This window comes from Thamnophis elegans, chromosome 2, assembly GCF_009769535.1.
Source record: "Thamnophis elegans isolate rThaEle1 chromosome 2, rThaEle1.pri, whole genome shotgun sequence".
NCBI lineage: Eukaryota > Metazoa > Chordata > Lepidosauria > Squamata > Colubridae > Thamnophis > Thamnophis elegans.
Genome location: NC_045542.1, coordinates 4026437 through 4038407, shown reverse-complemented (window position 1 = coordinate 4038407; position 11971 = coordinate 4026437). Strand labels below are relative to the sequence as shown.

Sequence of the window (11971 nt, the reverse complement as noted above, 5' to 3'; positions counted from 1 at the left end):
ACCTGTTCCTTGCGGCACAGCCAATGCAGGGCTACAAAGAAGGCATGGGCCAGGGGGTCAGAACTGGGTACTAAGCTGAAGTCTCTGAAGGTATAAAAGGATGCTATACCTTCCCCAAGGTGTGGCCTTTCACTGCATGCTCTTTGTCTGTATCTTGTGGAATGGTCTACCCAGATCTTCCTTCTACAAATAAAAGCTGTGATTTTTTCCCAGCCTCTCTTTGGCATTCTGGCGATTCAAGTAGATTTCGGGACCTTGCATTTTCTTACATCAGATCACCGTCTCACGCCTCCAAAGCGGAGAAATTAGGGCAACTGATGATAAAGGGGAGAGGAAGAGGGAGGAAATCTGCATCCAGTCATAGAAGAATATCTTTGAGTCGCCTGTGACAAAGAAGGGTCGCAAGCAGAGGTGGGTTCCTACCAGTTCGCACCTATTCGGTAGAACCGGTTTCGTCAAATCTACCGAACCGGTTAGAAGAGGTTTCACCAGTGGACCCGGAAAGCAGGCCACACCTACAGAAGAGCTTCCAACATTTTTTGAAACCCACCACTGCCACACACACACACACAGAGACACACACACAAAGAGAGAGAGAGAGAGAGACAGACAGACAGACAGAGAGAGAGAGAGAGAGAGAAAGATAAAGAAAGGAAGAAATAAATAAATAAAAAAGAAAGAAAAAGTGAGAGATGAAAGAAAAAAAGAAAAAAGGGACAGAGAGACAAAAGGAAGGAAGGAAGGAAGAGAGAGGGAGGGAGAAAACACATGGCCGGCAAGCCACTCCCATAAATGAGGCCACACCCACAGAGTAGGTTCCAAAAATTTTTGAAACCCACCACTGCCACAGACAGACAGACAGACAGACAGAAAGATAAAGAAAGGAAGAAATAAATAAATAAATAAATAAGAAAGAAAAAGAGTGAGAGAGATGAAAGAAAAAAAGAAAAAAGGGACAGAGAGACAAAAGGAGAGAGAGAGAGAGAGAGAGAGAGAGAGAGAGGGAGAGAGAGAGAGAACACATGGCCGGGAAGCCCCTCCCACAAAGGAGGCCACACCCACAGAGTAGGTTCCAATTGTTTTTGAAACCCACCCCTGGTCGCAAGAGTCCCGGGCAGGATTGGTCCTGATTTTCTTCGCGTAGCAGCTGTTACCCGGTTATGTTTGCTTAATGACAAAAAAAAGCCACGTTATTTGCCCTTTGCGCAGTTCCTGGGACGGGGCGAAGGCCCTCGAGTTGCTCCAGTTGCTCCCGTGAGCTTTTCTTGCGGTTCGGGCATCCCGAGCCTCAAGTCCCAGCCAGGGCGGGAGTAATCGCGCTCGCCTGTGCGCTGCTGCTTCTCATCAGCCGTTCAAGTTCCTCTTTTTTGACGCCGGTGCCGCGTTCCTCCTTTTCGGTCTTCGGAGGAGGCCGGCAGCTCTTCCTCTTTCGTCGGATAAACCAGGTCCGCATGATCAGAAGAGGAAATGGAAAGAAGCTGAGAGCGGCGGACGCCTCTTTCGGAAGCAGCGGGCGCCCCTCTGCAGTCTACACCCCCTTCCCTTCCCCTCCGGCGTCTCTAACCCGAAGGGCGGAGAAAGCGCAGCGCGCAGCGGTTCACAGAGCCAGGCAGCGACGGGTGTAGCTTCCCACGCCTCTGTCCGGAAAGATTTGACTCAAGCCGCCACTGCTTTTTGCTTGGCGGTGCTGGGAAGCATTCAGGATGGGGAGCGCCGGCAGCTGATGGCGGTAAGGGAGCCAAAGGAGGCGGTGGAGGAGGAGGGGGGGAGGAGGAGGAGGAGGAGGGGGGAGGAGGAGGGGGGAGGAGGAGGGGGGAAGGAGGAGGGGGAGGGGGGAGGAGAGGAGGAGGAGGAGGTTGGGGGGAGGAGGGGGAAGGAGGAGGAGGAGAGGAGGAGGAGGAGGAGGGGGCGAGAGGAGGAGGAGGAGGGGGGGGAGGAGGAGGGGGAGGGGGAGGAGGGGGAGGGGGGAGGAGAGGAGGAGGAGGAGGATGGGGGGAGGAGGGGGAAGGAGGAGGAGGAGAGGAGGAGGAGGAGGAGGGGGGAGGAGGAGGGGGGAGGAGGAGGGGGGAAGGAGGAGGGGGAGGGGGGAGGAGGGGAGGAGGTGGGGGTTGGGGGGGGGCGGGGGTCGGCGGTGGAGGAGGGGAGGAGGCGGAGGGGGGGAGGAGGAGGGGGGAAGGAGGAGGGGGAGGGGGAGGAGAGGAGGAGGATAGGGGGAGGAGGAGGGGGAGGGGGGAGGAGAGGAGGAGGAGGAGGATGGGGGGAGGAGGGGGAAGGAGGAGGAGGAGGGGGGAGGAGGAGGAGGAGGGGGCAGAGGAGGAGGAGGAGGGGGAAGAGGAGGAGGGGGGAAGGAGGAGGAGGAGGGGTGAAGGAGGAGGAGGAGGGGGCGAGAGGAGGAGGAGGAGGGGGGGTGAGAAAGCTCCTTCTCCGAGGAGAAACTCCTTGGGATTTTCTGCATGCTTTGGGTGGGAGCGAGCCACACCCCCCCCTCCCCGGTTTTTCGGATCTTCCCAAGCAATTTGGGAACTTTCCTGGCGCGAAATCTTTTCCGATTCAAGTGAAAATCCCGATGAATGGCTTCCATAAAGTGGAAAGGGGCTGTTTTGGAGTTAGTAAGTGTTAAGGGGGAGCCAAAGAGCAGGTCCCAGAAGCCTCTTAGGAACCCCCCCCCAGTATTGTCACGCACGGAATGGGGTGAGGACAAAAGGACGGGGGAGTTTCATTGTGGGAACCTCCTCCAAACGATATTGGATCGTTTGTGTGATCTCCGGGCCGGAGGTTAGTTTTGGCTAGCTGGAAGAGGCATTTCTAGAGATGAGCACGCAGCATTGGAGGCAGATGAAGAGCAGTGTTTCTCAACCTTGGCAACTTGAAGATGTCCGGACTTCAACTCCCAGAATTCCCCAGCCAGCGGAACGCTGGCTGGGGAATTCTGGGAGTTGAGGTCCGGACATCTTCAAGTTGCCAAGGTTGAGAAACACTGCAGTAGAGGATATCCGCGGAGGCTGCTTCAAATGTACATCACAGGTCGCGCTTCCTTGTTCCTTCCGCAGCTGTTACATCCGCCAGTTGTTCTGCCTCAGCTTGTCTGCTAAGGAGAGAACCTCAAGTCCGTTTGATTTCAACTGTCCACAACCCATCCCGAAACAGAGTCCTGGCGCTCTTTCCCCCCTGTTTTATTAGCGTCATAAGTTACCGTATGATTTTAGTCATTTCATACATAAGGAATTCAATTCAATTCAATTTATGAGATTTTTTTAAATTATTTTAATTTTATCAATTTCATATATACATTCACAATTATATGATCTCATAACTGTTATTAATAATATGTATTTATAACAATTTTTCCCTACTGTTGACAATATACTTGAAGATTGCTTTCTTACCATCCCATAGATCCATCTTATCTTACAACGGTCCTACTTCTTCTTCCCTCCCTCCCTCTTTCCTTCCCTCGTTTCTTCTCTCCTACTCCCCTTCCTTCCCTCCCTCCTTCCCCTTCCCTCCTTCCCTCCTTCTCTCCTTCCTTCCCTCCTTCCTTCCCTCCTTTCCTTTCTCCTTCTCTCCTTCATTTCCCCCTTCCTTTCCTCCTTCCTTCTCCCCTTCCTTCTCTCCTACATTCCCTCCTTCCTTCCCTCCTTTCTTCTCTCCTTCCCTCCTTCCTTCCCTCCTTTCTTCTCTCCTTCCTTCCCTCCTTCCTTCCCTCCTTGCTTCCCTCCCTCCTTCCCTCCCTCCCTCCTACCCCCCTTTCTTCTCTTTATTCTCTCCTTCCTTCCTTCCTCCTCTCCTTTCTCTTCAATTTATGAGATTTATAGGCCTCTCAATCCCGGACGACTCCGGGCGGCTTATACAGAACAAGAAAAGAAAAACAAACAAAATAAAAATTAAAAATTTAAAAATTCTCCAGCACGCATACGTTCTGATCGGGGCTGGATCCTACCTAATAAAGTCAACAGCCCCAGGCCTGACGGAACAGCCAGGTTTTAACAGCTTTTCTGAAGGCCATGAGGGTGGGTGAGGTCTGGACCTCTGGGGGTAGCTGATTCCACAGGGTCGGAGCAGCCACAGAGAAGGCTCTCCTCCGGGGGCCCGCCAGCCGACACTGTCTGGCTGACGGCGTCCTAAGGAGGCCCACCCTGTGGGATCTTATCGGCCGAATACATCCTATCAATCAGTTTCTCCAAATCCAGATCTAGATTATGTTCCCATCCTCTGACATTCAGAAAGCTACTGAAGACCTGACTATTCTTCCAAGCTATGGGGCAGATGGATGGGTTCCTTTTGAATGGTGGCATTGTTTATTGTGGGTGGCTTATGAATTCTTTTCATTACATTTTCAATGTCATTGCCCTGAGTGGTTAGAAGTTGGGAATTCCCTAAATTGATTAAACAAATAAAATATTTTTATCTGCATGCTAGTAGCATTGCAAAAACTCTATAAAGTGCTTCATGCCACATGCTTAAATTATAAATCAACCTTAAAACGACTGGTTTACATAATGCGGTGAAAAGAACTACACCTTCACGTTATGCGAATAAGGCAGATACTATAGTGTCTGAACATAAGCACAGTCAGAGAAATGGCCTGGGGAAACTTCATGTATCTACTCCATGTGTAACTAACTAATTAATTAATGCACAGCTGCTTTCCCTATATTTTGCTGAATAATCCACAGCGTGTTGGGTTAATAATTCACATTATTTGCTTTGATTGACTTAGTTGCATTCACAAACTCTGCTATTAAGATTTGTAAACCGATCTAATGTATATACAGCACTTAGTCTACTGTAGTTTATTCAAATGGATGTATAATGGATAAAATGGTGAGCCCACTGATAGTTCATTATAAAACTCACCCAGCATGTGAAATTCTAGGGAACCATTGGTTTTTATTTATTTATTTTATTTATTTTATTTATTTTATTTATTTTATTTATTTTATTTATTTTATTTATTTTATTTATTTTATTTATTTTATTTATTTTATTTATTTTATTTATTTTATTTATTTATTTCGTTTATTTCGTTTATTTCGTTTATTTCATTTATTTCATTTATTTTATTTATTTTATTTATTTTATTTATTTTATTTATTTTATTTATTTTATTTATTTTATTTATTTTATTTATTTTATTTATTTTATTTTATCAATTTCATATATACATTCACAATTATATGATCTCATAACTGTTATTAATAATATGTATTTATAACAATTTTTTCCCTACAGTTGACAATATACTTGAAGATTGCTTTTTTAACATCCCATAGATCCATCTTATCTTACAACGGTCCTACTTCTTCTTCCCTCCCTCCCTCTTTCCTTCCCTCGTTTCTTCTCTCCTACTCCCCTTCCTTCCCTCCCTCCTTCCTTCCCTCCCTCCTTCCCCTTCCCTCCTTCTCTCCTTCCTTCCCTCCCTCCTTCCTTCCTCCCCTCCTTTCTTTTCTCCTTCTCTCCTTCCTTTCCCCCTTCCTTTCCTCCTTCCTTCCCCCCTTCCTTCTCTCCTTCCTTCCCCCCTTCCTTCTCTCCTACATTCCCTCCTTCCTTCCCTCCTTTCTTCTCTCCTTCCTTCCTTCCTTCCCTCCTTCCTTCCTACCCCCCTTTCTTCTCTTTCTTCTCTCCTTCCTTTCCCCCTTCCTTTCCTCCTTCCTTCCCCCCTTCCTTCTCTCCTACATTCCCTCCTTCCTTCCCTCCTTTCTTCTCTCCTTCCTTCCCTCCCTCCTTCCTTCCTCCCCTCCTTTCTTTTCTCCTTCTCTCCTTCCTTTCCCCCTTCCTTTCCTCCTTCCTTCCCCCCTTCCTTCTCTCCTACATTGTTATTTTCTCCACTGTTTATCTTTTGAACAATATGGCTATTCAGTCCTTGTAGCATATTGCCAATAATGAGCATCAGAACGGTTTTCCAACCCTTCCTTCCTTCCCAACTTACCTTTTCAACCTTTACTCAACCCTCAAACTCTTTGCGTTTGAAAATGTTTTATTTTCTGCTCTGTTAATTTAATAACTTTTGAGATGGAATAATTTTCTTTTAATGTTACAGAGGCTGAGCATTTCTCCAGGTGCTCCTCCATCATATCACTAATTGAGTTGGCACCATGAGAAGCAGATGGGGTGTTGCAGCGTTACTACTTCTAGCTGTCAAGATCTTGGGGCTGAAAAAAGGTAAAGGGGAAATATAATTGCTTCTCTGTAATAACTGTGTTTCTAAGAAGCCTCATGCATGTTCTTGGAGAAAGGCAGTATGCTTGGCTGTTAACTACAGTTAATGAACATGTGTGCTGAACCATTTTTTTTTAACTTTTGCGTGCTTCTTTTTCACTGAGGGTTTAAGTCACATCCCATTTTGGATCTCTATAACTTACGTAACATGCCTCAGATTTGTTGTAAGTTGTAGATCCAATTTAAAGGGATCTGAGAGGGCAGCAGTTTAGGGCTCCAATGGTAAGACAATTCAATTACTTGCAATTAGGGAACTTGATGGATTTGTGGAGCTGTATCTTTAGCTCTCTGTCTGCTAAACAGAGGCAAGCAGGCCAGATGTGTTTGCATAACTTCAAGACAACAACAAGGAGGAGCAGGAGGGGAACTGTCTGTAATGACTCCTCTCCTAACTTGAGAAAGTAAAGACTCTTGAAACGGATTATTTCAAAAGGAACCTTTAATCAGTCAGGATGGAAACCATTAGAGGCAAAGCAGCATCTGAAACCCTTTAGGCCAGTGGTAGTCAACCTGGTCCTTACCGCCCACTAGTGGGGGTTCCAGCTTTCACGGTGGGCGGTGGGGGTTTGCTGTAATTCTGCTTTATAAATGTTATAAAGTAAAGTTACTTCCCTACTTTATAAATCACCATTACTGTGGAACCGGTGGGCGGTTAGAAAATTTTACTATTAACAGAAATACAAAAGTGGGCGGTAGGTATAAAAAGGTTGACTACCCCTGCTTTAGGCAATGCAAGTGGGATTAAGCTGATAATGACCCCTCCCCTTCGTCCGAATGCAGATTCTAACCAATACACAAGTGTGAAGATGTTTCCTTAACTCTTCTGCCCTGAGAGTCAATAAAACACACGTTCCCATGGCTATCTCTAGTTAGACATTAAAGTAAGTTATCCCACATGGCTATCATAAACATCCCTCCAGAGATGCTGGGACCTTCAGTCTTCCGGTGATAGGAAACCAGTTGTAAAGTTGCAAAGCTCAGTTTGGGGCAGCCCTTGAAGAGCATTCGGAGACTTCAGCTCGTCCAGAATGCAGCCATGCGAGCGATTGTGGGTGCACCTCGGTGCACCCACGTTACACCTATCCTCCGCGAGCTGCACTGGTTACCGATTGGTCTCCGGATACTCTTCAAGGTGCTAGTCGTCACTTATAAAGCCCTTCATGGTATTGGACCTGGGTACTTGAGAGACCGCCTGCTGCCAATTACCTCCCAAAGGCCCATTAGATCACACAGGGTCGGCCTCCTCCGGGTTCCGTCTACTAGCCAATGTCATCTGGCTACTACCGGGGGAGGGCCTTCTCTGTGGCGGCTCCAGCCTTTTGGAACGAACTCCCCGCAGAGATTCGGACTCTCACCTCTCTCCAGGCCTTCCGAAAAGCCGTTAAAACCTGGCTGTGTCAGCAGGCCTGGGGTCGATGAGTTCCCTTCCCCTCTCAAATCATGTGGCTGTTGGTTGTTTTAAATGCCCTGTACTTTTGTAGTTTTTGTGTTTTTCCCTTCCCCTCCTTCAGGTTTGTGCGCCGCCCTGAGTCCCGCAGGGAATAGGGCGGCATATAAATAAAATGAAACTCAAACTCAGTTGTTACAGATACATTAGTGATTTAACTCCGAGGCTCCCCCTCCTCCCAATTGAATGGCAGTATCACTTTTAGGGATCTGACGCTGTCAAATGTGTATAGACCTGCTCTTAGTGGTGGCTGCTGCTGTCACCTTCTTGCTCCTCTTGCTCTGTAAAACCCACACAGGAAATCTTTCAAGAGGCCAGAACAGGCCTTCAAAGTAGAAGAAGTGAAGCAGGCGAAATATTTTCAGCGCATTGACCTTTATCTTGCTTTCTCATTGAGCGATGGGCAAAACTACATTGTGGCTTCGTGTTTGGAACAGCTGAGAAAGTTAGCCTGCGAAATAAAGAATTGCATTTTAAGATTGAAAGTCGGGAAAAGGAAATTTGATCTGTGGATAATTGGAAAAAAAGTAGAGAAGGCAGGGATTAGCAAAGTGTATGTTCTAACTGTATTCAACCAACTTCAGTTTGCTCTGAACTTGTTCTAAATGTTCTTCAAATGAACACATTATTTTTCAGTCTCAATAATACCCTGAAAGGGATTGAACAGCAATGAGAAACCTTAGCATCCAGAGGCCTTCTGACAACTAAAAATTAGTAGAAAATTTCATAATTTTTTAGAATTTGAAGATAGACAACACATTTGCATTATATTTAGTGTTGTGCAAACACTAAATAGACCTAATACTATTCTTAAAGAGAGGGAATTCAAATTCTGGTCCCATCCTTTGTGAGGTGCTGCAGCAATTCCCCTCCCGATTGTAAATCTGGCAAACAGCCTTGAACATTTATACTTTGATATCTTCCTGAAGGGAGACGGTGGCTCAGTGGGTAAGACGCTAAGCTTGTCGATCAGAAAGGTTGGGAGTTTGGTAGTTCGAACCCCTAGTGCCGTGTAATCGGTGGTGGGTTTCAAAAATTGTTCGAACCTACTCTGTGGGTGGGGCCTCCTTTGTGGGAGTGGCTTGCCACCCATGTGACCGGATGGGAGTGGCTTGCTGCCCATGTGACCGGAAATGAAGATGCCGATGACACTTGTCAGAACCACCTTAAATGACCTCACACACAGCACTGGCATGCATAAGAATAGGATGCAAACTTGTTTTTTAAAAGGCATCTTTGGTTTGCGTTAAAACAACTTCAACACACGCAATGTTCTGATTGCACCACAAACGCAGTAGTCATCCTTACCTTTCACAGAGGCACTGAGTTTTATAAATAGGAGCATGATAGTGTAGAATAATCATATCCAAGGACCAGGGGTGGGTTTCAAAAATGTTTGGAACCTCTTCTGTAGGTGTGGCCTGCTTTCCGGGTCCACTGGTGGAACCTCTTCTAACCGGTAGATTTGATGAACCGGTTCTACCGAATAGGTGCGAACTGGTAGGAACCCACCTCTGGTTGCATGAGAAGCAGATCATGTCAATGAACAACACTAGAGGCGGTTGTTCTCGACTTAACACAAAATATATAGTCATGCTCAATTTACTATCTTTTTTTGCCACGGTTAAGTGAATCACTGCAGGTGTTAAGTGATTCACACGGTTGTTAAGTGAATCCAGCTTCCCTCGTTGACTTGGCTTGTCCGAAGTCAACTGGAAAGATCACCAATACAGCAGTGATCATAATCATATGATCCTGGGCTACTGCAACCATCATAAATACATGATGGTTGCCAAGCGCCCAAATTTTGGTCATGTCACCATGGGGATGCCGTGACAGTCGTGTGATAAACGGTCATAAGTCACTTTTTTTCAGTGCCTCTGTAACTTTGAATGGTCACTAAGTGAATTGTTGTAAATCAAGGACTACCTGTACTAACCTTTCTGTGCTGTATATTGCTCTGCCATCAGGACAGATTTAATTCTTGAGCAATCACCATCTCAAGGTTTGGTCTGTCTGCTTTTGTAATTTGGGGCTGACAACCTGTACACATCTTACAAAATTGTTTTAATGAAAAAATAATATAAAAACCGTGACCCGACAAAAGGGCGAACGACAAAACCGCGCCCGACAAAACCGTGTCGCTAAAACCGTGACGTCATCAACGCGCTGACAACAGCGCGGCGACAACAGCGCGGAGACAGAAGGGCGCTTTACAACAGCGCGGCGACAGAAAGCCGATTTAACTTAAGGTAAGGGTTAGGGTTAGGGTTAGGGTTAGGGTTAGGTTTAGGGCTAGGTTTAGCGTTACGTTTAGGGTTAGGATTAGCGTTACGTTTAGGGTTAGGGTTAGCGTTACGTTTAGGGTTAGCGTTACATTTAGGGTTAGGGTTAGGGTTAGGTTTAGTTTTACAGCGCGCCTCTTTCGCCGCGCTGTTGTCGACGCAATTCAGCGCTCATTCTTCGGAGCACTTTAGAACAGGTGGTTTTGTCACCGCAGTTTAGTCGGGCGCGGTTTTGTCGTGAACCTATAAAAACATTTAACTTCCGTGCAACTATAATCCCTTCCTATGAAATCCGTCTTCCACTGCTATAATTTGGAATGCTGATTTGTGGTTTTTGCTCTGTTTGCAGGTGATCCAGATGCCACTATGGGCCTACGGTGTTTCCAACCATTTCCGAGCAACATTGTGAACTGCAGCTGGTTGACCTGGGAATCTCAAAATGCTAACGCCACCTATTTCCTTTACTATGAGAGCCTAAAATTGGACAAAGTGCTGCTGTTAGTGAGCCTTTATATTGACATAGTACAATTATCCAAATTAATAAGCCATTGTCTTTTTCAACCAGAACCTCCTCTGTTGGCGAGTATAATCTATTGGCTAAATGTCTTTATTTAGGAAGTATAGGGAATTGCAGAGAGCAAAGGAATAACCTAATAGGATTCTATAGTTTCATGAATGAAGGTTTGGGTCTAGATGGGCCAATATTGGAGAAGTTAGGGATATTAAGAAAAAATAACCCAAGAATTATCTTTGATCTGAGTGGACTGGGAGCTCTGAACAGAGATTTTTAGAAGGGCACATAGGAGCTACCATCATAAACAGCAAGTGCCCCAGAGGTGGGTTCCTACCAGTTCGCACCTATTCGGTACAACCGGTTCGTCAAATCTACCAAACCGGTTAGAAGAGGTTCCACCAGTGGACCCGAAAAGCAGGCCACATACCTACAGAAGAGGTTCCAAAACTTTTTGAAACCCACCACTGGCAAGGATCTTGTAACTTGACAGCTTTAAGACTTGCATGCTTCAATGCCAGAGTTTCTGAATAGTTACTTGGACCGACCTAAGTACTAATTCATAATTCCATATCCGGTCACATGGGTAGCAAGCCACTCCCATCCGGTCACATGGGTAGCAAGCCACTCCCATCTGGTCACATGGGTGGCAAGCCACTCCCACAAAGGAGGCCACACCCACAGAGTAGATTCCAACAATTTTTGAAACCCACCACAGGAGTGTCCGAAGTCTTTTCATTAAAGCCAAGGCACACTGGGGAATGCAAGAACTTTGAATACGAAATTTAAATTTTCTGTAGATGTTTAGTGCGCAGAAAAGAAGGAAGAATCCTTTCTAAATCATGATTGTGCTTCAAAAGCTTGTGTCTAATATTTAGCTGCCTTAGGCTTTTCTTACTTTAAAAATTAAAAGTTCTATGTAGAATCATTTCTGTAATTACTGGCAACAGACAAAATCTGCAGTTTTGCGGCAGGGGTGGGTTTCTCGTCCCGTTCCAACCGGTTCGGTTGGAATGGGGCCGGCGGCGTCCTCGTGCACGCACGCAGTGCACGCATGCGTACTAGCGTCTGTGCGATGCTCCAGCTGCTCCTGGAGGATTGCGCCGGCACTGTATGCGTCCTGCGCATGCGTGGAAGCGCAGAACTCGTCAAAACCGGGTAAGAAATGCAGGCGGGCGGGTGGACCCTTCGGCTTTCCCGGAAGTTACTTACTTCTGGGTTCGCCGACCAACCGGTTCGCGGGGACCGCCGCGAACCGCCTGAAACCCACCCCTGTTTTGCGGTGATTAAAAGGCAGAGACGTTTGGAAGTCAAGAAGAATAATTTAAAAAGGGCTTAGAGGGGACTAGACAAACAGTTCTGTGGGTATCTATTTGGTGTTCATTCAGAGGTGGGTTGCTCCTGGTTCGGCCTGGATCAGGTGAACCGGTAGCAGCGGGAGGCTCTGCCCACCCCCGCACCCCCGGACGCTTCTGCGCAGAAGCATCGTGCACACTTGGGAGCGCATGT

The 11971-nt window shown here is 46.6% G+C and overlaps 1 protein-coding gene across 2 annotated transcripts in view; it reads left to right on the top strand.

Moving 5' to 3' along the window:
- Positions 1–1094: 1094 nt before the first annotated feature.
- IL27RA (interleukin 27 receptor subunit alpha) overlaps positions 1095–11971 on the top strand; it is a 36631-nt gene continuing 25754 nt past the window's right edge. Inside the window, exons 1-4 of one of the 2 annotated variants that reach the window (XM_032211389.1) lie at positions 1095–1729; positions 3051–3184; positions 6041–6162; positions 10301–10448. In XM_032211389.1, coding sequence (XP_032067280.1) covers positions 6096–6162; positions 10301–10448 — 215 coding nt within the window. In that variant the 5' untranslated portion in view covers positions 1095–1729; positions 3051–3184; positions 6041–6095. The remainder of the gene's footprint in view (positions 1730–3050; positions 3185–6040; positions 6163–10300; positions 10449–11971) is intronic. The other variant, XM_032211388.1, reaches the window with a different exon arrangement.